The sequence below is a fragment of the Schistocerca piceifrons genome, chromosome X, assembly GCF_021461385.2.
Source record: "Schistocerca piceifrons isolate TAMUIC-IGC-003096 chromosome X, iqSchPice1.1, whole genome shotgun sequence".
NCBI lineage: Eukaryota > Metazoa > Arthropoda > Insecta > Orthoptera > Acrididae > Schistocerca > Schistocerca piceifrons.
The window spans coordinates 357,682,563-357,709,025 of NC_060149.1; the positions used below are offsets into that span (position 1 = coordinate 357,682,563).

Consider the following 26,463-nt stretch of genomic DNA (forward strand, 5'->3'; position numbering starts at 1 on the left):
CAGGAGTGCTAACAAGTGGATTAAAGAATACATAAATAAATGAGCAGATCATATTACAAGTAAAAAATACAACAAAAACTACAATAATGCTATTTCTTTAAACAAGCTCATTAGGTCCACAGAGGAGGATCTGGAGCGACAATTAAAGCAAACATATTAAAGGGTTATAAGGATTTAGGATTTATGAGACAATATTCTAATACATGAATTAAGAAGAATGCTTTCATGGTCTTGTGATTCTATTTGCATATTGTGATTAACTCACAGATTTTTCTATATTGATCAGGCAGAACATTACGATCACCACTCTACCACGCACAACAAAGTCGTGTGGGTGAGCTACAGCACAGAAGGTACATAACATAATAACCATGTAAATTGCAAGGTTTATCAAAAACTTACATACAACTTCTGTTAAATATCTAGAGGAAGTGAATGAGTTGTAGTGAAAATATTAACAGTTGACAAAGTCAGTAAAGGTTCAGTATTTACCTCAAAACCTGAATATTGAAGAATTGTCCACTCTGTAAAGTAAAAGGTGGCAGTCCTGGTGGTGAAATTTATTAGGAATAAGAATGTGAATATTTTAAAAATGCACTGTCCAGAAGGGAGTGCCACTAGACAATTTCAGAGAAAAAGGTAAGTGGCCAAAAAGGAGTGAGTGGACAACAACAAGCCAAACAACTCCGAAAGAACATTTCCTCATTGTCTATGGCGCCAGATGGTCTTGCAACTCATGCAATGACCACGCCACCAGTGGAGCAGCTGTGGAACCATACAACTCTGAATGGCCAACACTGGTGCATACATCACGATATCAATGTGTAAATCCATTGACAATGCCAAATCCCTTCCACCTTTAATAAGCACGCAGGGTCAGAAATGACCAGACGTGTGCTTCAACAACCGGGGCGAGGGGGAGCCAGTGACTCCAACAGCATCTCAGTTTCCGGTGTTTCCATTTTTTTGCCACATCTTGTTCAGTGAATGACTGGTCCATTTGGGGCTGCAGCTGTTGCTGAGACATTGAGTCTGTCAGTGAATGCAACGTTGGAAGAAGTGACTCAACCTCCATGGGTTGCCAGTCATGTGCCAGTTCGGTCATCTGCTGCCGCTGATGATGATGGCATGGGCATAGGTTGTAACGGCACTATGGCTGTGTCCTGGATGCAAACCAGGAGCACTGGCAGTCTGCAGGGGTGGCCTTAAAGTGTAGTTGCTGGGAGGCGTGGGACTGGAAATTGCCTGCAGTGGCTTAAGGAGTGGGCATGGCTCCTGCGCAGCTGCAACTGGTTTCAGTGACAGATCAGATGCTCCTGCCCAGCCATGACAAGGAACATTTGGCATTCCTTGTGGCTGAGAATGATGCACTGTGGCCAATCCATCTTTTGGCCAAATAGGCAAGCTAACAGTGGCACCCTGGTGGTAGTGGGGTGTGTAACTAGAGCTCTGGGTTTGTGGGGTAGGACACAGCAAATCTAGGAGCCTGCACAGTGTGCGCCAACGTAGTACCTCAGCTGGGCTTCATTCATTGACTGGGGTGGAGCAGTAGGTAACAAGAAGTGTATTAAGGCCTCATCAGTGCTCACTGATGCCAGTGCCTACCTCATTTGCGACTTCAATGTTCTGACATGCCACTCGGCTTTGAAGTTTGATGCTGGGTCTAAAAGGGTGGTGATCAGGTGCTGTATGCAGTGTCATTGGCAGAATACCTAAAATCACTGAAACAAACTGAGGTCCATTGTCAGATACTAAGGTGTGGGCAACTCCCTCTATGGCAAAAATTGTAGCAAGCACTCTGTTTGTAATATGTGCAGTTGTAGCAACTGAAGGATGTGACCACAGAGTGGAGGTGGAAAACCATGTGACGTTCAGCGTCCTCTGTAGACAATAATACTACTCCCTGAACAACATTCAGTCACTGTTTCATAGCAAAATAATAGCTCTACACCAGGTCTGATCTTTTTGGGATGTTCTCTGGCCAATCACTTTGCACTATTCACACAACTCTACACAGGAGGGGTTCCTAGTAGCCACTAGTATTTGTGCAATGTCTCATCTAGAGCAAAAATTCGCTTCCAGATGCTCAAACTCAGTTCTGGGGTCAATGGAGAGGCAAGATAATGCATTGGCATTTGTATGCTTAGCAGCTGACCAATATGAATTTCATTATGGTAATTGATCAAAAATGAAGCTCAACATAGCAAACACTGTGCCATTTTGCCTGGAAGGTGAGAACGTCGCCCAAAGAGAGAAATGAGGGGTTGGTGGTCTTTAAGTAACTGGAACTTATTCCCATGTAGGAAAATGTGGAGTTTATTAATGCCATACACAATAGCCAATGTCTTCTTCTCAATTTGTGAATAATTTTGTTGCACCTGCAGAGTGTCTTAGACACAAAATTAGTTTGGTTGCTCTGTACTGCCGGTATTCTTATGTGTGAGAATGATCTCAATCCTGTATTGTGACAGGTTGGTTGCAAACGTCAAGAGCTGGCCTGTAGTGAAGATCACTAAGTGAGGCAGCAACTTCAGGTGCATTTCCAACTGCAAGAATTGTTAGTGGCACTTGGGAGACCAAATAAAGTGAATGCCTTTCTTCCTCAGATGGTTCATACATTCCAAAAGGCTTAATTAGTAACAGGATTTTCTGCGTGTCTGTATCTAGAAGTAATTTCAAGTATGCATCCTTCAAATCAGTCTTTAGGAAACATGGTCATCCTGCTAACTTTGCTACAAGTTCCTATGGTGGAGAGATTGGGTAAATGTCGATCTCATTTTGTGTGTTAATCATGGTTTTAAAATAACAGCAAATTGTAATGGATCCATTTGCTTTCTTCATGATGGCCATAGGAGTTGCCCACTGACTAGCTGAGATTGGTGCAATGACCCCCAGTTACTGTAACCAGTCTAAATCAGCCTTTGCTGCATCACACATTGTGAAAAGAACTGGCTGTGCATGACGAAATTTAGACACAGCATACTACTTGAGTGAAATATGCTTCACATTCTTTGGCCTAAGCCAACAATGGCTGGAATAACTGCTTACAATTCTTTAATAATGGTTGTAAACTATGGAACAGTACTGAGCTGGATACCAGGTTTACCTCATCCAATTCCTGAAACCCATGTGCAGCAAATGCATCTAAGCCAAAAATATTTACAGCGGATGGTGAACTTAAGACCAACAAAATAATTTACCATTCCAATTTCTTGTATTTTACTCTTGCAAAGGTGTTTTTTTTTGTCTGTATGAGATAACTTGCCACTATGGCAGCTGCAGACAGGGGATGCCCGAACACTGATAGGTTTCCTGGTTGATCAGGGAAATTACAACCCCCACATCCACCTGGAATTCGGTCGTAATACCACTAACATTCAACTCAATCAGGAGTTTATTAGGCATTTGGTCAGGTTCTGCCAAGACTGGAGTTAAAGCTAAAACTGGTGCCCAATCAGGTCCTGTAATCACAGTGTAGTGGCTAACACTGGCACATCGGCCTGTGTTGCTGCTTTCAAACACAGGCACACTGCTGCCAAGTGCCCCGGCTTATGACAGGCATAATGTGTCAGAAAAATGTGGACACTGGCAATACTCATGGTGTGTCCAACAGTCTGGACAAGATTTAAGCATCAGTGGGGACCAATCCGACACAGAGGGGGAACTTTTCTTATTATCTCAAGAACATGATCTATGTCCAGATGCCTGGCTTGGTTGCATGTGTTTACTAAGTCCATTGATATCTCCTTGGGAGCAAGAAGCATTTCCTTGCATAGGACTTACACCATGCTCATCATCTGGGGGATTTTCTTGGCAGCATGGGGCAGAGAGCTGAGCTACTTTCCAACTGACTGAAAATGCACTTTGAGCTGCTGCCAACACCTCATACATTTCAGCAATATTTTTCAGTTGTGTTTAATTTGGTGCCTGACAATTCCAAAGCTATAGACTGGACCTTCTGATCCAGTGCTAACCTGACCACTATGTCTCAAATTATAGAATCAACATGAGAGACCCCACAATTTGTACATTTAAACTTGCATTTGTGAGCTAGTCCTTGCAGATCGGCTATCCAGCATGCATATGACTGAGCACTATGTTTCCTGTATTTGTTGCATTGTAATCACACTGCCACAATATAAATTTGTAGCAGAAATGCTCACTCAGTAGTTTGTACAGTTTAGTAAATTTTAATGCCTCAGGGTCTGTGTGCGAATGCAGCTTTTGCACAATTGTATGAAGACTGTTGCTACTGCAAAGTAACAGAGTGCTCTAGACTATGGGATCTGATAAGTTTCTTAATGCACAACATTGCATAAATCTACACAGTTTTCCTACCTCTCAACAGTGTCATCAAACACACAAAATGGCACTCGATCAGCAGGCTGCATGTCCACAGCTCAGATCAGCTCCACATTCTGCTTTATCAGCTCCTGCATCTGCTCCTGCTGTAGCTGTAGCTGCACCATCATTTGTTCCTGAAGCTGTTCTTGCAGCGTTATTTGACAGTGCCAAAGCTCCTTTGATCCCCTGTTATGAGCTATTTTGCACACGAGAGTCGGCTTGATAGCCCCTTTAATAACACACTATGTAGACAGGGAGTGCCACTAGGTGGTTTCAGAGACAATGATAAGCTGCCAAAAAGAACCTTGTGTACAACGGCAAACTGAACACAAATCCGAGAGGACAAGGCCACAAGGAATTCAAAACATAAGGCCTAGAATTGTCAACAGCATATGAACAAAACCTTAATACCAAAACCACAGAAATGAACAAGAACAAGCGTGTCACTGTATGTGAACAGCAAAGTTGGCAACCACATAGTGTCAGATACGTAAACACGAATGGACAATGAATGTGCATTTATTGCTCTCATTGCCTACACTGCCACAGGGTCTTACCAACTTGTGTGGTGTCCACACCACCTGCAGTGTGGCTGTGAACTCAACTCTGAATGGGCAATGCTGGTTCATCCATTTTGATATCAATGTCTGAATCTGGCGCCAATACTAAAAACCTGGACGAAAATCAGAAAAGAGTGGCACCAACAATTTGAGGAAAAAAAAATCTTTCGGGAGAGGTAAAAATGAATGTTAGCAGTACAATTCTGGAACGTGTTTGCAGGATGAATTCCAAATAAGCTCATATTTGGTCACAGGCTAACACGCAAAGCAGTTTAAGAATATATTGTAAATGGATTCCTTTGCCAAAAGTGGCACAATGCTTCAAATAATTGTGGGTGACATTTTAATTGAGATACAAATGAAGATTGGCGTGTTGTTCCTGAACAAAGTGTGCACTAAACTGGTTACAAATAAACCCATGTTTGGTCACATGTAGATGTGCAAAGCTATCCAAGAACAGAATTTAAAATGGATTCCTTGCCAAAAGTGACACTATGTTTCACTCAATGGTACATAGATGTACACTCCTGGAAATTGAAATAAGAACACCGTGAATTCATTGTCCCAGGAAGGGGAAACTTTATTGACACATTCCTGGGGTCAGATAAATCACATGATCACACTGACAGAACCACAGGCACATAGACACAGGCAACAGAGCATGCACAATGTCGGCACTAGTACAGTGTATATCCACCTTTCGCAGCAATGCAGGCTGCTATTCTCCCATGGAGACGATCGTAGAGATGCTGGATGTAGTCCTGTGGAACGGCTTGCCATGCCATTTCCACCTGGCGCCTCAGTTGGACCAGCGTTCGTGCTGGACGTGCAGACCGCGTGAGACGACGCTTCATCCAGTCCCAAACATGCTCAATGGGGGACAGATACGGAGATCTTGCTGGCCAGGGTAGTTGACTTACACCTTCTAGAGCACGTTGGGTGGCACGGGATACATGCGGACGTGCATTGTCCTGTTGGAACAGCAAGTTCCCTTGCCGGTCTAGGAATGGTAGAACGATGGGTTCGATGACGGTTTGGATGTACCGTGCACTATTCAGTGTCCCCTCGACGATCACCAGTGGTGTACGGCCAGTGTAGGAGATCGCTCCCCACACCATGATGCCGGGTGTTGGCCCAGTGTGCCTCGGTCGTATGCAGTCCTGATTGTGGCGCTCACCTGCACGGCGCCAAACACGCATACGACCATCATTGGCACCAAGGCAGAAGCGACTCTCATCGCTGAAGATGACACGTCTCCATTCGTCCCTCCATTCACGCCTGTCGCGACACCACTGGAGGCGGGCTGCACGATGTTGGGGCGTGAGCGGAAGACGGCCTAACGGTGTGCGGGACCGTAGCCCAGCTTCATGGAGACGGTTGCGAATGGTCCTCGCCGATACCCCAGGAGCAACAGTGTCCCTAATTTGCTGGGAAGTGGCGGTGCGGTCCCCTACGGCACTGCGTAGGATCCTACGGTCTTGGCGTGCATCCGTGCGTCGCTGCGGTCCGGTCCCAGGTCGACGGGCACGTGCACTTTCCGCCGACCACTGGCGACAACATCGATGTACTGTGGAGACCTCACGCCCCACGTGTTGAGCAATTCGGCGGTACGTCCACCCGGCCTCCCACATGCCCACTATACGCCCTCGCTCAAAGTCCGTCAACTGCACATACGGTTCACGTCCATGCTGTCGCGGCATGCTACCAGTGTTAAAGACTGCGATGGAGCTCCGTATGCCACGGCAAACTGGCTGACACTGACGGCGGCGGTGCACAAATGCTGCGCAGCTAGCGCCATTCGACGGCCAACACCGCGGTTCCTGGTGTGTCCGCTGTGCCGTGCGTGTGATCATTGCTTGTACAGCCCTCTCGCAGTGTCCGGAGCAAGTATGGTGGGTCTGACACACCGGTGTCAATGTGTTCTTTTTTCCATTTCCAGGAGTGTATTATTTTATCCCTGGGGTTAAACAGAGCTGTATAGAGTGGTATTAAAAATGTTCTGCACCATATTACAGCTGTCTTTTGGAAGTTATTGGAAGCAGTATCCTAAAATAGTAAGTTTCCATAAACACGCTTTTTCTGTCCAGAAATAACAGTTAAGACTAAATATTATTCCACAACATAGAAGAATGTTTAACAGAAAACACTTGGAATATTATGTGGAAAAGTGTTTTTCATGATAATGGCTGCCAACTTTGTGCGGTATTGCATTGCGAACCTTGGCCCTCACCCTCCTTACACTCAAGATATCATCCCAGGGACTTGACACTTGTTTAGGACCCCTTAAAATGCATCTGAGGGAGAGAATTCAAGATGTGTGAAACACTTCAGATTGATGTCTGGTTATACCAACAGACACCTTCCCACACCATATGAACCATGGGACTCCCAGAAAAATTTTGGTGATAATTAGACATTAATTTTTAAAGTATCGCATCATTCAGTGAGTTTAACTCTTTCTATTTCTTAGTTATAGATAAGAGTCTCAGTCAACTTCAAATGATACTTGGTGTTGAGACGGATGAAGCAAACAGTGAAATGTAGTGTTTTAAACACAAAGTGATAATTTTTAATGGGGTTTTAGGGCACAAAACATCTAAGGTCATAAGCACCCAGTAAAGATCCAGAGAATGCAGGGACCACGAGGGGAAAAAACAGTTACGAGGTCCAATACAATGAAGTAATAAATGGCACACACAAATCAACAAAACAAAAAGTAACTAAAGCAGTCAATTTAAGACTAGTTAACGTGCAAAAGGTGAGTAATTTAAACTAAATTCATATTTGTATGTAGCAGCAACTGTGGAATGAGAATGATGTTCTCTTAAACTCATGTCTTAATGTACAAACAAAATATCAGAACTCTATACATGTTGTGAAATTATGCAGAACAACATAATGAGACAAGACAATGTTTGAAAAGCAACACAAAAAAAACAATGCACTTTATTGAACATTCTGTAATTAAGTTCTGCTATGACATAGATGATAGCAAGACTTAATAGCAGCTCACATAATTCACAGCACTGTTCTTGGTAAATAAGACCCTCATTTATGCCATGCTATCTTCAGCTGTAACATGTATGTGCTGTGAATGTGTCACTAGAATCCACATTCCCTTAAATTGTTGTCAAAAAGGAATCCAAAATTTAATAGTGAGTGTAAGAGCCAGTCCAGTAATTTGTTTGGCTCATTGCCCCTACAACCTTTAGCACCATATTGAACTGACCATTAATGTGCGCCATTACAAATATGTAAAACAAATGTATGTCACATTTGCCAACAATTTTCCACTAACACATGGTACTAACTGTTGACATCACAGTTAAATGCCATCTTACCTCTTCATCTACACACTTTAACTCTGTCAGTAGTAGGATGTCATTATAACCAGTAAAAGAAAGAATTTCGCGATAATTATGTTACTATAAAGTGCAATACATAACTGTACAGGATTGTTTATTTCTAAGAGCTGTTAAAATGTTGACCACCTGATCACATCAGATTTGCACAATAGTGCATCCGACTGTCTTATATTCTCAAATATCCTTGGATATTGGTGTACAATTTCAGTGGTTGTGACAGTCCTGGCAACCAGGTACAAATGAAATTAAGGTGAGTCACATAGATCCTTTTCAAAGGAAATACCCATTTATATAACTTATTCAATTTAGAGAAACTGCTTGATCTTAAATGTGAGTCCAAAGCCATAATCACTGTCCCAATTTGCTAGGTACAATACAAAAGAAAACTTAAATATCACAAATCCCTCCTACCACTATAGTATCACTGGTCTCAAGAGGGGTAACATTTAGCAGGCTTGATGAGCTGGGAAGTACATAATGTTAGGATGAATTACATGCTTAACAGACCATGCTGGAATGATTCCTCATAAAAAAACATTGTAACACAGAAGAACACACAAAAACAAAATTCAAAACAAAGTGCCCTGTAAAAACTTTCTCACTAACCAGACATGAATTCTTCAAAACAATAATAGTTGCATCACAACAGAGCCACCTCCATGACCAGGTTACAAGAGTGGGACCAGCATCAAGCATAAAATTTACATAACATCTGGTAACATTGGTATAAAACAAAAATTCATACCCATAAGAGAAATAAAAATCCTCAAGATCTCATTCGTTCCCTCAAATATCATTGCTATTCGGGAATCTCTCAGGATACGTTCACATGCAGAATCTCTCATGTACCCTAAGCCTCCAAGTACTTGCAAGCATTCACTCACACTGTGCCACAAAGCTTCTGAACTAAATACCTGAAATATAAATTAAAGATAGATTTATTATCTTGTTTTAAACAGGAAGGTTATAAACTATGCTTAATTGTAGAACTGAATTATAAAAGGGTACTATACCACACAAATAAGACGTGTCATTGCTGATAAGGAGCTTTCATGGATTTTGTTTACAAGCTTACAATAAATGTGTGGATGGAATCCTGTGTCACATAAAAATATCTTTTAATGGTAATTTTGATCTAGATACACAGAAAGAATTTATTGTGGTCAGTGCATATCACTATTGCTGGAGAGAGGTTACACTGGAAACTCACTGCAGAATCCTATCATCATGCTTTCAACATTTAGCTCCCCCAGAAAATTAATTGGACAGTAAAAGTGCAGAAAGATTATTTGGTGGCCTTAGAAGCACAGAGATGGAAAGAAGGAAAATGGCTTGAATTATTCTCCATTTGTCTCTGGGCTGCTTATATACTTTGCTTAATGTGGCCACACCACAACATAGGAGGCATTCTATCTCATCAGTGTACCAAGCTTTATTACACTACTATATGTAGACAAGACAACATTTAACACTGTTAGAAAAAATCTCAAAAAGTTCTTGACTGACTTACTTCAAATTTGCACACGATACTCTAACAAACATTCAGACAGACACAGCCTATACATCTTTTAATATATATACAAGGTGGAGAAAAACTGTCATAAAATTTTAACCCTGGATAGCTGATGCAAATAGGAACCAAAATTACTAATGTTGTGTAGGTCGACAATGCACCATTTTGAACTACGGAAACTTGACGCTACATGCTCTGGATTTTCTGCGAGATTGCCCTGCTCCTGGATGCTCTGGACAATGCATGACCGTGAATGCTCTGCCTGCCAGAGATTGTGAGGGACGTTTGTATGTGTGAACCGACACACCATATGCGCTGCCCCGTCAACCGACGAATGGCAAGAGAGGAACAGGGCAATCCATGGCCAATCGGAGCACATGGCATCACGTTTCCGGGGTTTAAAAATGGTGTGTTGTCGACGTACACAACATTAGTAATTTTGGTTCCTATTCACATGAGCTATCCAGGACTAAAAATTTCGTGACAAATGGTGGAGAGCGAGGGGGGGGGGGGCAGAGATGGGGGTGGGGCGAAGAGAGAGAGAGAGAGAGAGAGAAGAGAGAGAGAGAGAGAGAGGAGAGAGAGAGAGAGAGAGAAGAGAGAGAGGGGGGGGGGGGGGAGGGAGAGCGAGTGGGGGGGAGGGGGGGGGAGAGGGGAGAGCATTTCAGGTTCACTTGTGTTTGATAAGATTATCTGAAAACCTAAATACAACAAGCAGAGTTTTGAAAGATTGAGTTATAGAAACTCGTCAAAGAAAGATTGAGTTATAGAACTCGTCAAGAAGAAATAGAATCAATAACCATCAAAGGAAAGTTTGTTAGTTATTACAGGCAATGACAGGAAAATATAAATGTGTGTGATCATAACCTACTACTGATTAAGCTAAATGTAAATGAAATTCCCAATGTTTCTGTCAGAGAGATAGCAGTTATCTAATTAATTTGCTCAGTTGTGAATATGACCTGAAGTGGTTGGGAATTTAAGAGGGAAAGCGTGACCTGGGAGGAAGGGGTGTGGGCAGGCAAGCAATAAGGCAAAGTCTGAAAGTAAAGGGAGGGACCAAGGAAAAACTACATGTGAAAAGCAGTTGCTTACTTCCGAGTTCTCAGACTCTGGAGAAACACTTTAGTAAGTTCATGTCACAGTCATACTGTGAATGCTCTACAGGCATGTGCCCAAATATTTCATGTATCTAAGAGTTATTTCTTCAATCAAATTTTATTATATGTAGTTTTGAGGTAAAAGTATGTTTAATTCAGATACAAAGCCAATTGTAATTTTAACTTGATATCCTCAAGAAGAAAATCATTTTAGCGAGCAAAATGGAGACTTTCAGGAATTTATTTAACTACCAGTTTTCACTGTTCTATGTGGAAGGACAGGCCAAGGGAAAATTTCATACCAGTCGCATAAGAGTGGCAGTTGTGCCACCATTATGAGGATGCAAAATAGGTTTGGTTTCAATACATGCTGTAACAGTCATGAGCATTAGTTACCTTTGAGATTAGACATGGTGAATTGATGTTAGTCAAGAATGCCTTTAAGGTGACAAAGATGACATTATCAACACTCCACTGAGTTTGAACGAGGTTGTGAAATATGGGCCTCGAGAAGCTGGATGTTCCTTCTGGTTGCAACAAGACCGAGCTCCACATGGCCACATGGCACTACTGAGAGGGAAGACTTTCATGTTCGGCATATGGCTCTGGGACATCTTACTGCATCTACAGCAGCAATTTCAGCAGCATTTGGCGCCACAGTGACAATGAATTGTTACAAATCTCTTATTTCGAGGCCAGCTCCAAGGTTACTTCAGGGACAGCTCTATGCCAGACAGGCCTCTAGCGTGCATTCCACAGACGCCAAACCACCACCATTTGCAACTTCAGTTGACTCAAGTGAGAGCTCATGGAGGGCAGGGAGTAGTTCTGTTCTGTTTTTTGATGAGAGCTGGTTATGCCTCGATGCCAGTAATGGGTGTGGTGTTGTTTAGAAGGAAGGCAGTTGAGGCCCTGCAACCAACCTGTCCCCTGTTTGCTAGACACACTGGATCTGGACCTGGAATTGGAGTCTGTGGTTGATTTTGTATGACAGCAAGAGCACTCTTGAGGTTAACCAACCAACCCCGACTGCAAAATTTTACATCACTCTCGTGATTTGACCTACTGCACTGCCATCCACGAACAGCATTCCAGGGACTGTTTTCCAACAGGATACCACATACTGCTCTTGTAACCCAACATGCTCTACTGACTGTCATCCACAAAAAAGCATTAACTATTTCTGTAATGACTGACCAAGAGCAACAGGCATGGAACTCCATCCCACAAACTCGTATCCACCACCTTTAAAACACAATGCATGTGCATCTGCATGCTTGCATTCAACATTGTGCCAGTTACACCAGTTATTATGTACCAGCACTTCATATGTACATCTGGCAATGTTGCTTTCAAACAACATAAACATTGCAGAATGTTTTCTGCAACATGTTTCAATTTTTGTCCTTGAATGGGTAATGGTGCCTGCAAGCAACATATAATCTCATATACCGTGACATTCTGTTGTATCTGGTGAAAAGTTTTTGAACAGTGTGCATCTTTAGCAGACACCTTGCAATGTCGTGAGCCTCAGTTACCAGTGTAGCAGTTTCCTTTGATTTAGTGGTGCTGTTTTCTATTCTGCAATGAAAGCTGCTTATGAATGAAAGGAGGAAATCTTCAAGGTGACTTACAATACAAAGGTGCCTGTGATTTCCTACTTGGGGCATGGCAAATGGACTTATCTTTTCCAGAAAGAGGAAGCCTGGCTTTGAGTATCAGATGGACAACAAGACCAGAAGAAGAAGTAAACAGCAGTTTCTGTGCCAGTAAATGATAGACAATATGACAGTTTTGTTCACTGGCCAAAGTATGGGCCAAAAACCAAAGACGTAGACTTTACCCTCAGGGATGGCTGACTGTAAAATGTGGAAAATGTGGAATTGTTCTTTGTTTTGCAGCATTTTACACAGAGTAGTGCAAAATGCAACCTTTTTTTCAGCCACAGGAACATTTTAGTACTTTTATTGTAGCACCCATGCCCATTTTGAGAGAAATTATAGAGGTAACCTACTGCATTTTGAAACAATGTGTTTAAAATTGTTCACATGACCATATACATCTAATTTAAGTAATTTAATACTTTTCCTTCACAATATTTCTGTGTGTGCCAAATGAAGGATTAACCTGTGATCTTGCAATGTTCAAAATGCGAATGTTGAACAAGCCATTGTAACATTGAAAGAATTACAGGAATCCAAATGAAGGGTTAACCTGTGATCTTGCCATATTCATCACTTAAATATTTTACCTAGACAAATATATTCCTGAAATTTCATTACTCTACACTAATTATTTTTGATGTTGTGATTTTTTTTCCATCAGTGTATTTTTTGCTGCTCAAAATCACTGCCATTAACTGCAGATTTTAGACATCATTAGATGTTAAAAGACACAAAAAAACAAACTGTGTATGTGACAAAGGGATGGTGTGTGTATGAAGCCCCACACCAATAGAGAGGAAAATGAAGGGAAGGGTCAGTGACTGGAGTTAGCTGTGTCATTTCTCCATTATCTGCCATCCCGTGCTTTCTGCCACCAGTTGGGACAAGGTACAGCAAACATCTGGAGCTTTTCACAGTTACAGAATACTTAACTATGGAAAAGTAATCAGTAGATCTTTAAATATTAGACAATGTAGCCATTGGTAACTGTGAAAGATATAAATACTTAGAGAAGCCATACATATTATAAAAGTGGATGTCTGTATGTACCAGGCGGCTATAATTAAAGTGCAGCTACCTACCAGAGGTCCTGAGTGGGCTGTAATTATTGTATGGCAGGCGAAACTTGTAGATATTCTTATTCATTACTGCAGAATCGGTTTATACTGGCAAAAAAATTAGTTCCAATTTTGGCCACCAGATCCAAATCTGGCTTTGAGAATGCATGAAAGAAATACAGAAATGTCTCTATATGTACTGGATAAGGAATGTGACATGGAAGAAAAGGTCTAAAAAGTGACAAAGGTGTAATGTTGACTTGATTACTAACCACTGCTTACATAATTTGTTCAATATGAGCACCACAGATGTTGACAAGATGCTGTACAGTGCCAGATTTGCACATGTGGCCAAAATTGGAACTAATTCTTTTCCAGTGTAAATCAATTCCACATTAATGCATTAGCATATCTACCATTTTTGCTGCAATATGGTAACTGCAGCCCACAATGGACCTCTGTGAGTAGCTGCATTTTAATTATAATCACCTGGTATGAAAGTTCCACATCCCAAAAATCCATTGAATATATACAGGGACTAGATGTTTGTCTGTGAATATATGTAATGTAGAATAACATGATCCAATACTGAAATGTACGTAAATGCCATACGCTAAATAAAATCTCCTCCTAAACTACTGGGTTGATTTCAGCCAAAGTTGGCACACACATCACTATCAGGAAAGAACCACTGTGGGAATAAGAACAATCTATCAGAGGGGTGGGGGTGAAAATGAAGGGAAGCTCACAATGCGCAAATAGCCAGTCTATATTCATCCAGCATTTGAAAATGAGAGCACTTAGTGACTTGCAATCAGCTTTACATGACTGTCTCACAACTGATACACACTTGACAAGTACAAGTGTCGAGCCATGTAGTTCATCATCTTTGTCATACAGGAAGCCACAAATTTCGTCTACAGTGAAACATAGTAAAGGACACTCACTGTCTAAGGAGTGGATACTTAACATAATTATGTACATGGAAGATCCACAGCACAGTAAAAAATCAATTATGAACAGATTTTGAGTAAGTCTGTGCAGTGCATAAGAAAAACTATGGATATTCAAGTTACAAAAGTTGTTACAAAAACTGTTGTTTGCCATTTCAAGAATGCTCAATTAAATTTAAAAGATGGACACGATAATTACCTTCTATGTTACGCAAATCAAATTGTGTGTGACATAGATTACAGTGAATTCACGGGAAGCAGTGGAACTTCAAACAGTGCTACAGAATTGGAAGACTTAAGATAATGAAACTTCAAACATCAATTTAATGATGCACAACAAACTGCAGAATAGGCCTTAAAATTTGTAGATGAGAAACAAACTTATCTCGTCGTTGGTTGGTTGAATTGGAGGAGAGGACCAAACAGCGAGGTCATCGGTCCCATCGGATGACGGAAGGACGAGGAAGGAAATCTGCCATGCCCTTTCTGAGGAACCATCCTGGCATTTGCCTGAAGCGATTTATGGAAATCACAGAAGACCTAAATCAGAATAGCCAGATGCAAGTTTGAACTGTCATCCTCCCGAATGCAAGTCCATTGTATTATCAACTGCACCATCTTGCTCGGTATATCCCATTGTTCAGTAAGGAATTTGTTTTCAACTTCGGCCAACTGCGATGTGAAGAAGAAATGGATGTGAAAGGAACCTTAGAAATTAGAGGTACCAAGAAAGTTCTATCAAGATCCACTAACATCAACTGCCGACAGTTGAAGAGGGTCGTTATGTATAGTAGGCAGACATCTATCCAGACCATCGCACAGGAATTGCAAACTGCATCAGGATACACTGCACGTGGTATGACAGTTAGGTGGGAGGTGAGAAAATTTGGATTTCATGGTCGAGTGGCCACACGTCACGCTGGTAAATGCCAAACGACATCTCGCTTGATGTAAGGAGCGTAAACATTGGACGATTGAACAGTGGAATAATGTTGTGTGGAGTGACGAATCACGGTACACAATGTGGTGATCCAATGGCACGGTGTGGATTAAGATTAGATTAGATTAATTAATACTAGTTCCATGGATCATGAATACGATATTTCGTAAGGATGTGGAACGAGTCGAATTTTACAATACATGACATAATTAGGTTAATTTAACAACATACTTAAGTTAATACAACAACTTTATTTTTTTTGTTTTTTTTCTTTATTTTTTCTTTTTTTCTTTTTTTAATATTTTTGTTTTTTTTTTTTTCTTTTTTTCTTAATTTATATCTAAAAATTCCTCTATGGAGTAGAAGGAGTTGTCATTCAGAAATTCTTTTAATTTCTTCTTAAATACTTGTTGGTTATCTGTTAGACTTTTGATACTATTGGGTAAGTGATCAAAGACTTTAGTGCCAGTATAATTCACCCCTTTCTGTGCCAAAGTTAGATTTAATCTTGAATAGTGAAGATCGTCCTTTCTCCTAGTATTGTAGTTATGCACACTGCTATTACTTTTGAATTGGGTTTGGTTGTTAATAACAAATTTCATAAGAGAGTATATATACTGAGAAGCTACTGTGAATATCCCTAGATCCTTAAATAAATGTCTGCAGGATGATCTTGGGTGGACTCCAGCTATTATTCTGATTACACGCTTTTGTGCAATAAATACTTTATTCCTCAGTGATGAATTACCCCAAAATATGATGCCATATGAAAGCAATGAGTGAAAATAGGCGTAGTAAGCTAATTTACTAAGATGTTTATCACCAAAATTTGCAATGACCTTTATTGCATAAGTAGCTGAACTCAAACGTTTCAGCAGATCATCAATGTGTTTCTTCCAATTTCATCTCTCATCAATGGACATACCTAAAAATTTGGAATATTCTACCTTAGCTATATGCTTCTGATTAAGGTCTATATTTATTAATGGCATCATACCATTCACTGTACGGAACTGTATGTACTGTGTCTTATCAAAATTCAGTGAGAGTCCGTTTACAAGGAACCACTTAGTAATTTTCTGAAAGACAGTATTGACAATTTCATCAGTTAATTCTTGTTTCTCAGGTGTGATTACTATACTTGTATCATCAGCAAAGAGAACTAACTTTGCCTCTTCATGAATATAGAATGGCAAGTCATTAATATATAATAAGAACAACAAAGGACCCAAGACTGACCCTTGTGGAACCCCATTCTTGATAGTTCCCCAGTTTGAGGAATGTGCTGATCTTTGCATGTTACGAGAACTACTTATTTCAACTTTCTGCACTCTTCCAGTTAGGTACGAATTAAACCATTTGTGCACTATCCCACTCATGCCACAATACTTGAGCTTGTCTAGCAGAATTTCATGATTTACACAATCAAAAGCCTTCGAGAGATCACAAAAAATCCCAATGGGTGGTGTTCGGTTATTCAGATCATTCAAAATTTGACTGGTGAAAGCATATATGGCATTTTCTGTTGAAAAACCTTTCTGGAAACCAAACTGACATTTTGTTAGTACTTCATTTTTACAGATATGCGAAGGTACTCTTGAATACATTACTTTCTCAAAAATTTTGGATAAAGCTGTTAGAAGGGAGATTGGACGGTAATTGTTGACATCAGATCTATCCCCCTTTTTATGCAAAGGTATAACAATAGCATATTTCAGTCTATCAGGGAAAATGCCCTGTTCCAGAGAGCTATTACACAGGTGGCTGAGAATCTTACTTATCTGTTGAGAACAAGCTTTTAGTATTTTGCTGGAAATGCCATCAATTCCATGTGAGTTTTTGCTTTTAAGCAAGTTTATTATTTTCCTAATTTCAGAGGGAGAAGTGGGTGAGATTTCAATTGTATCAAATTGCATAGGTATGGCCTCTTCCATTAACAGCCTAGCATCTTCTAATGAACACCTGGATCCTACTATATCCACAACATTTAGAAAATGATTATTAAAAATATTTTCAACTTCTGACTTTTTGTTCGTAAAGTTTTCATTCAATTTGATGGTAATACTGTCTTCCTCTGCTCTTGGTTGACCTGTTTCTCTTTCAATAATATTCCAAATTGTTTTAATTTTATTATCAGAGTTGCTGATTTCAGACATGATACACATACTCCTGGATTTTTTAATAACTTTTCTTAATATAACACAGTAGTTTTTATAATTTTTGATAGTTTCTGGGTCACTACTCTTTCTTGCTGTCAGATACATTTCCCTTTTCCGGTTACAAGATATTTTTATACCCTTAGCAAGCCATGGTTTGTTACAAGGTTTCTTACGAGTATATTTAACTATTTTCTTGGGGAAGCAGTTTTCAAATGCATTTACAAAAATGTCATGAAATAAATTATATTTTAAATTGGCATCAGGTTCACGGTACACCTCATCCCAGTCTAACTGCTGTAGGCTTTCCCTGAAATTTGCAATTGCTAAATCGTTGACTGAACGTACTACTTTGGAGGACTGTTTAGTATTGCTGAATGGAGCTATGTCATATATTGTAGCTAGCTGTGCACCATGATCAGAAAGACCATTCTCAACAGGCTGAGCATTTATCTGGTTAAACTTATCTTGGTCTATAAAGAAGTTATCTATCAGTGAGCTGCTATCCTTTACCACCCGAGTAGGAAAATCAATAACGGGTGCCAAATTGAAAGAACCGAGTAATACTTCAAGGTCGTTTTTCCTATTACCCTCTTTCAGAGAATCTACATTGAAGTCCCCACAAATAATAATTTGCTTCCCCCTGTCTGACAGATAGCACAACAAGGAGTCTAAATTTTTCAGAAATAGATGAAAATTTCCTGATGGGGATCTATATACAGTTACAATTATAAATGTGCCTTTATTTAATTTAAGCTCACAGGCACATGCTTCTATATGTTCCTCTACAGAAAACTTTTTTGTTTCTATACTTTTCGCACAATGATAACTTTTGACATATATGGCAACTCCTCCTTTCTCCATATTTTCTCTCATTACATGTGCAGAGAGCTTATAACCACTTACATTTACCTTATCCATATCAGTAACAATGTGATGCTCAGACAGGCATAGTATATCTATTTCATTCTCAGCTTCTAAATCTTCTAAACAAACCAGAAGCTCATCTACTTTATTCTTTAAACTCCCAATATTTTGATGAAATATACTTACATTATTTTTAATTATACTTTTATGAGAACCTTTCTTATTCTAACATTTGCAGTACTCTCCTGTCTGAGTTTCTCATTGTGCTTAGGCCTAGTTCCTATACCAGTGGTCACATGGTGTTCAGAGAGGCAGATTATGTCAACTGGGTTGGGTGACTTTAATTCCTCAATGCAATTACCTAGGACTGAGATACAACTTGGTGGAGGTAAAATTTCTGGTGATTGGTGAAAATTTATAATTGATAGCTGTGATTGGTGATCCAATGTGCTAGAATTGTGCTGTTTAATTTCTTTCCTAAACTGAAGATTTGTTTCAATCCTGACCTCTCGTAGAACTTGACATCTTTCTGTCTTACCTATCCTAAAAAAGGTGCTGCTCCAACACCTGTAACCACTGGTATTTTACCATTCATGGCAGTGCCTCCCCCCCCTTAAATTTCCTGCTATTACCCCAGCCAGTTTCCCCTTCCCTTTCCTGTTGAGATGTAGGCCGTGCCTGGTATAGTCCCACCTACTGAGATAATCAACAGGAACCACAGCAATATGAGCCCCCGCACCCGACCCAAGCAGCCGTTCCAACTCCAAATTAACTCTCCCAACAGAAGAGTTCAAATGAGGCCGGTCATGGCGTCTCAGGACAGATACAAATTCAACATTGGTGTTTCTCGATGCCGATGCAATCTTTACCAGGTCACACTCTATACTGTACCCAGGATCTCTGTCGATGCTGTTCCCTGGCCCTCCCACAACAACCACGGTGTCTTCCCTGGTAAATCCTTTACAGAGTGAACCTAAATCCTCTGTCACCTGATCCAGACTAGCACTTGGTTTGAAAAAATTTGTGACCTGGTATTCTGGTCCTAATTCCTCCTGCAGAAGTTGGCCTACACCTCTGGCATGAGAACTGCCTAACAACAAAACTTTCTTCCTTTTCGATGACTTTCCTACATTCTTTTTCAATTTCCTATTGAAAGTTTGTTGTGTCCTGTCTACACCTACCTCTGCTTGAGGCTCATCAGTTTCTAACTGAAGCAACAGGTCAAACTTATTTTTGACATTCACCACAAAACTGTCAGACTTAGTTCTAGGCCTGTTCCTTCTGCTACCTGTTGCCACTTCCCACCTCTCTTTGCCCTTCTCCCTCCTTAATCTGTCCAGATCTTCCCTAGCCTGATCTAGCTCAGCCTGAAGGGCAGCAATTTTCCCCTCCTGTTCCACTATCATCCTATCTCTGCTGCAAATCCTACATAACCACTGATGAGCCTGATCCACTTTCCCAACACCCACGCCACTGCAGTCCCCCCAGTGAAAAAAACTACTGCATCCATGACACCAAACCCCAGAACTAACAATTCTACGGCAAGTCAGGCACTTCTCACTCATGGCAAAAATAATACTGTAGCTAGAATAAATCAATTAAATTACCGAAAATCAAAAAAGACGTTACAAGAATTAAGCCTATTCACAAATGTATATAAGCAAGTTTCTGATTTAAAATTCCGCTGTTTTTCTGAGATCTGTATTAAAACAACGAAGGTATACGCTATTTATTATATATTTCACTCGATGGAATGAAAAAAAGGTCAATTAAACGAGATACTTTAACTTTGATTCTCCAAAAACATTATGAGAATTAGGCCTATAAACAAATGGATATAGGCAAGTTTCTGATATAAAGTTACGCTGTTTTTCTGAAATCTGTATTAAAACAATGAAGTTATACGCTATTTACGGTAGTTTACTTATTTGTTACCGAGAAACTAGTTAAATTACTGTGAAACAAGAAACAAACACGTTTACAAAATTTAAGCCTAAGTGCGACTTCGCGAAGTTACGATCTTTTCGTGTTTTCTGAAAAAATACGCAAAGAAAAGTCAAACCTTTAACGGCAAGACTAAACGATACACTAATGCACATATTTAATTTGTTGTCGGCGTTAAACTAAATTATATTCCTGTCTAAATCACTTAACTTTCTGGAAATGGTTTCTGGCGTCACTTACTCGGTGGCCATCTTGGAACGTGGGTATGGCGAATGCCCAGTGAACGTCATCTGGCAGCATGTGTAGTGCCAACAGTAAAATTCGGAGGCGGTGATGTTATGGTGTGGTCGTGTTTTTCATGGAGGGGGCTGGCACCACTTGTTTTGTATGTCACTATCACAGCACAGACCTACATTGATGTTTTAAGTACCTTCTTGCTTCCCACTGTTGAAGAGCAATTCAGGGATGGTGACTGCACCTTCCAACATGATTGAGCACTTGTTCATAATGCACGGCCTGTGGCGTAGTGGTTACATGACAGTAACATCCCTGTAATGGACTGGCCTGCACAGAGTCCTGACCTGAATCCTATAGAACACCTTTCAGATGTTTTGGAATGCCGACTTTGGGCCAGGCCTAACTGACCGACATTAATACCCTCCTTCACAAAACTATCAATACTACAGACAGACAGTTCTGATATCCCTTAAGAACAATCAGAGCCTACAATCAATCCATTCTATCCTCTGTTATGGGGCATACTACACATGAATGGACACATGGAATCCAAATGACAGTACAACTCATTTTTTCTCATACATAAAATACTTATAGAGGTGAAAGTCATGTTAAGTACAAGGAAATAATCCTTTGACCAATCATGATTTGGCCACCAAGAATATTATCTGACACGTCTATATAGCCACCAAATAACACTATATTAAGAACAAAAGTAATGACAAACAATGGAAAATCCAGGATGGAATAATGACAGTATTATGGAAAGGACAGAGTGCTGCTCACCGTATAGTGCAGATGCTGAGTCACAGACAGGCACAACAAAGAGACTGCGACTCAACATCTCCACTATATGGTGAGTAGTAATTTATCCTTTTCATAATTTTGAACAAAAGTAATGGTAATATATAATTAACTTGTTGGAAATTTGAATTCATAGTACCTTTACTATAGCAGCTTCAATTGCACAATCAGGATTTTTGTATGTGTCCAACATTCCTGCTGTTAAGTAAGCCATACTTTCCATAGCATATGTACTGCATGTCACTTTTGCAATCTTTTCTTGAATAAGTCCGAAATCTTTAATCTGCTTTCCAAACTGTTTTCTGTTAATTGCATGTTCTGCTGTTGACTCTATTAATTTTTTTAAAATTCCTGCAATATAGTAATTCATGTTGTGATTTCTTTTAATATTAAAACAATTGTATACATTCCAGAGATATGCAAGGAGATGAGAGAATTATTTAAAAATTATGCCATATTCTTGAAGCTGAAGTTGTTAAAACATGTGAGATAGATACCTGCAGAAGAACTTCCCATGCTGAATCGACCACTGTTCAAAATATTCACAGCCAGTTTGAAGCCGCCTCCAATCTCTCCCAAGACATTCTCAACAGGAACTGGTGTATTATCAAAGAATACCTATTTAAAGCATAAACCATTTTATCTACGTGGATAAAAGAAACTACTAAGGCAATATAGATAATACTTTCTATACATAAAACATGAAAATTTATTTTTCACATAAAGCACCTCACATCTTGTTTTCACAGTTGGAGTTGCAGTTGAATTTTCTTTTATTTTTTAAGTAACAATTTTATTCAGTGTTATAAATCACACATTTTCTAAGATCTAATGTTTATAACTGGTGTAGTAATTTCTGACGGCTTTCCTAATCTAAACATTAACCTCCTTGCCTGAATGGGTAGCTCACTAATAATTTTGTCCACGATTACCCCATGTGATTCAAAAATTTTTCACAACTACAGAAATATATAACAATTACACAGCAGTTTTAGATGGATGATGATCCATTGCTGACGCTGTTTGCAACTAGTAACTAATCATCAAATTTCCATGAAATGTTATACCTCTAATTGCAGAATTAATGTCACTCTAGAATAATTGTTTCTGAGCATGTAATGATGTAGGTGATACAGAATCTGCAGAAGACATTAGACATGTAACATTTCATAGAAACCTGATAATGACAAGAGATAAGTCACTAGCTGAAACCAGTTGTGGTATTGAGCAAATGGATGGATGGATGGATGGATGGATGGATGGATGGTTGGTTGGGTAGTTTAGGGGAGGGTACCAAACTGCAAGGTCATTGGTCCCATAAGATTAGGGAAGAATGGGAAAGGAAGTTGGCCATATGCCTTCAAAGGAACCACCCTGGCATTTGCCTGAGTCAGACACGAGTTTGAACCATTGTCCTCCCAAATGTGAGTTTAGTGTGCTAACCACTGTGCCACCTCACTCCTTAAGCAAATGGAGCTATTGTTTGATTACTACAACCTACACACTTACTTAAATGTAAGCTATAAATACTAAAGAGAACTGGTTGTATTATGCATATTCTGCTTATGAATGAATAAAGTAAGTCCTTGAATTTAATACAAATCAAAGTTGGACTAGTTCTGACATTGAAATAAACTATGAAATTTTCTTTACTACACTTACACGACTCAACCAACATTTTCTATAGTCATTACAGAATAACAGACAGCATCTTGTACAATAGGTTATTGCAATAAGATCTATAAACAAAAATATTACCTATGAACACAAATAAGACACTTCTTAACACTGTATACACAAAGTTCCACAACAGTGTGCTTAACATATACTCACTGTCATTCAGTATGTTCAATCCATCACTTACTACTACTTCATAAGTTCTTTGATCAGTTTCTCTGGCATTTGTGCATCAAAACTAATACAGAATTATATAAAGCTGGTCAGTGCTTGAATCAATCAGTGATCTTTCACAGAGCAGTCCTGCTAAGTCGTGATAATTGAACTCAGTCATCATTCCATTATCCTCATCATCATAAATAACAACAAGAACAAGAACAGTGCAATAGTTTGTTCTCTTTTTTGGTAACCTACTGGGCTACCACCTAGATGTCCATCACCAGCCAATGTCAGCGATGTACAACTGGCACATATGATGCAATAGTCACTCCTCATCCACTACTGCAAAGTGTGGCCACCAGGGGGAGACACAGCAGCCGAGTGACCACGTATGACAGCTGTGCAGCCACCTAAACACACTGTATGTATGCGATCACTACCGAGTGATTGCCCTCAGTCTGCTCTTGCTCACTGTGCTATTTACTATACTAGCTAGAACCGTACTGTACCTGTCTTGCCGTACGGCTATGCTATACATTGTACCCATTGTGAACTACTGTACTGCGTGATTGTTAAGTATACTTATTCTAGTGGTGCCATCCCATATTTTTCTACGTTGTAAGTTACAACATAACTGGCAATGACCATGGGCATATTTCATGTACGTTACATACTCGTGGACCCTACACAACATGCTAGTTTACCGAATGTGTCGTTGGAAATCGTGCTGCAACAGGAGTTAGAGAGGCATAAATGTCAGGAAGCCTTGTTGTTCATGTTGCTCTCCCAGCAGTTGGCTACAAATCTGCCATCGCTCCCACCTTTGATGAGATGGTGGAAGAGTGGTAAGCATACAAAAAGTGCCCCTGGCAGCTCTTTGCCACATTTCAAGTAACGGATTGAGCCGCTGTTAAAATCACTTTTCCTGTCATGGATCTCGCCCAGTGTGTTCCAGCTTATGTGCAAACTGGGCCCTCTCATGGAACTGGCCCACCTGACCTTTGACAAAATGTGAGCTCTATTAACTACCTACTTTCACTGACACTGCCATGTCATTGCATCCTGTGTAGAATGTTATCAGTGTTATAAACAGCCTCATCATTCATACCCACACATCAGTGGCTGAACTGCAGGAATTCAATTTGAAATGCTGTTTTGTGAATCCGGTAAACAAGGAATCGTTTGCAGATGAGATTGAGGATCTGATCATTCGGGCAACCCCGGATACGGAGGTGCATTGGAAAGCTCTACAAATTGAGGACCCTACTTTGAATGTTTTAATATGGGCCCAATCCTTCAAAGTTTTCCAGACTACCAGCTGTCAATTAGGATTCTGGGGCAAGGTGGAGGCTATCACATCAGACACGGGAAAGGAATCTAACTCTGGGAACACAGCACATACAGCAACAGCAGAGTGAACATTGACACACTCTGGCTTCTTTTGTAATGAAGGAAATAAGCACAGCAAGCAGCTCCCAACCAAATGTTCTCACCCTGGCCGACACCCTCACAACCATGGGTGGGGGCCTATGTCAACTTCACTGGCCCCTTGCTGGATACTGACTTACTGTCCTTGATGCCTACTCCAACTTTCTGTATGTGGTCACCTGTTGGTCCAGAAATGTGGACGCTACAGTCGCAGTGTTCGGCATAATTTTTGCCAATGAAGGACTTCCTCTCACACTGGTGTTGGACAGTGGACCTCCATATAACAGCCAGGTTTTTGATGAGTTCTGCTGCAGAAATGGCATTCAACATCTCCGCCTTTCCACCCACTATCAAATGGTGATGTTCAAAAACTCTAGAAAACTTATAAAACACAAATGATGAAATATGGGTCCGACGCTCTTACAGTGAGGTGCTAACACTTTTTTGAGTTCCTACAGGTCAACACCGACAGGAGAGAAGAGTCCAAATGGAACTCCTTCATGGCCATCAGCCCCACGCTCCCCTCTATCTCATGCTGCCAACACCTGTGAGACTGTCTGTAGTGCTGTCTCCATGCTTCCAGCCAGGCACCCACATGTGGGCACTGGGCTTCAGATGCAAGAATAAGTGGATTCTAGTGGTCTTCTGGCAGCAGTGAGGATGTTGTGCGTTTGCTCTGGTCATGGAGAACCAGATGGTACAGGCCAACAAAATGAGCTCCACCTCTGGGCCCTCTGGCAGACACACATCGTGACGATGCCACCTTTTGTTTCTCTTCCGCTGAGTCCTCTGCTTTCTTCCCTCCTGCTCCTGAGTTATCGCTGTCCTCTGGTTTTCAACCCTGTTCGCCAACTCCAGCCAGACCCTTCCTGTTTATAGGCCACCTGAGCTGGACCAGATGTCAGAAGATCAGGCTGTGTGGCCCCAGCTGCACCGCCCACACCACTGTAGCTCCCTTTGGTACAAGATCCTGATGTGGAAATGGAGAGGTCTCGGCTACCTGTGTCAGAGCCACCACAACTACAGCTGTGACGCTGAGCAGGGACCTTCTGGATGCACGCTCTCTTCCACGCTGCTGGGAGCCGGCAAAACATGAGAGGCCGCTCGACACTTCTGAAGACATCAGCCTGGTTCAGAGCACTGCCCTGGTGCCCGGTCTGGCGGGGGTCAACTCACTGAGATGCAGCTCGCTGCTTCCTCATGGAAGAAGGGACACGGAAAATCACTGGACTAGCACCTAAATGTTGGGCACTAGCAGACATCTCCAACATCAGCTCTCAATATATGACTGGCACATACGACATGGCCATCGCTTTTTGTCCACTACTGTGAAGTAAGGCCACTAGTGAGACACACATTGGCCAAGTAACATAGTACGATGGCTACATAGGTGCATCCCAGCATCACCGGTGACATGCTTTCTATGTGTGTGATTACCACCTGGTGATTGCCCTCAGTCTGCTCTCGCTCATCAAGCTATTTACTATGCTAGCTAGAATTGTACCATACCTGTCTTGCCGTGAGACTGTGCCATACACTGTATCTGTTGTGAACTACTGCCCTGAGAGATCGTTAGATATACTTATTCTGGAGGTGCTATCTTTTTTATATGTTGTGTGTTACAACAACTTTGTAGTCTAGTACTTTTAACCCCTGAAATTATCATGGAGAGAGAATAAGAACACCAATTTTTA

General features: G+C 40.7%; 1 protein-coding gene across 1 annotated transcript in view; it reads right to left on the bottom strand.

Moving 5' to 3' along the window:
- LOC124721440 (complex I assembly factor ACAD9, mitochondrial-like) overlaps window positions 1-26,463 on the bottom strand; it is a 103,809-nt gene that overhangs the window by 6,284 nt on the left and 71,062 nt on the right. The window contains exons 5-7 of the mRNA XM_047246418.1: window positions 22,003-22,123; window positions 21,645-21,856; window positions 9,015-9,183 (exon numbers count right to left, since the gene is read on the bottom strand). Of these exons, the coding sequence (XP_047102374.1) occupies window positions 9,015-9,183; window positions 21,645-21,856; window positions 22,003-22,123 (502 nt within the window). The remainder of the gene's footprint in view (window positions 1-9,014; window positions 9,184-21,644; window positions 21,857-22,002; window positions 22,124-26,463) is intronic.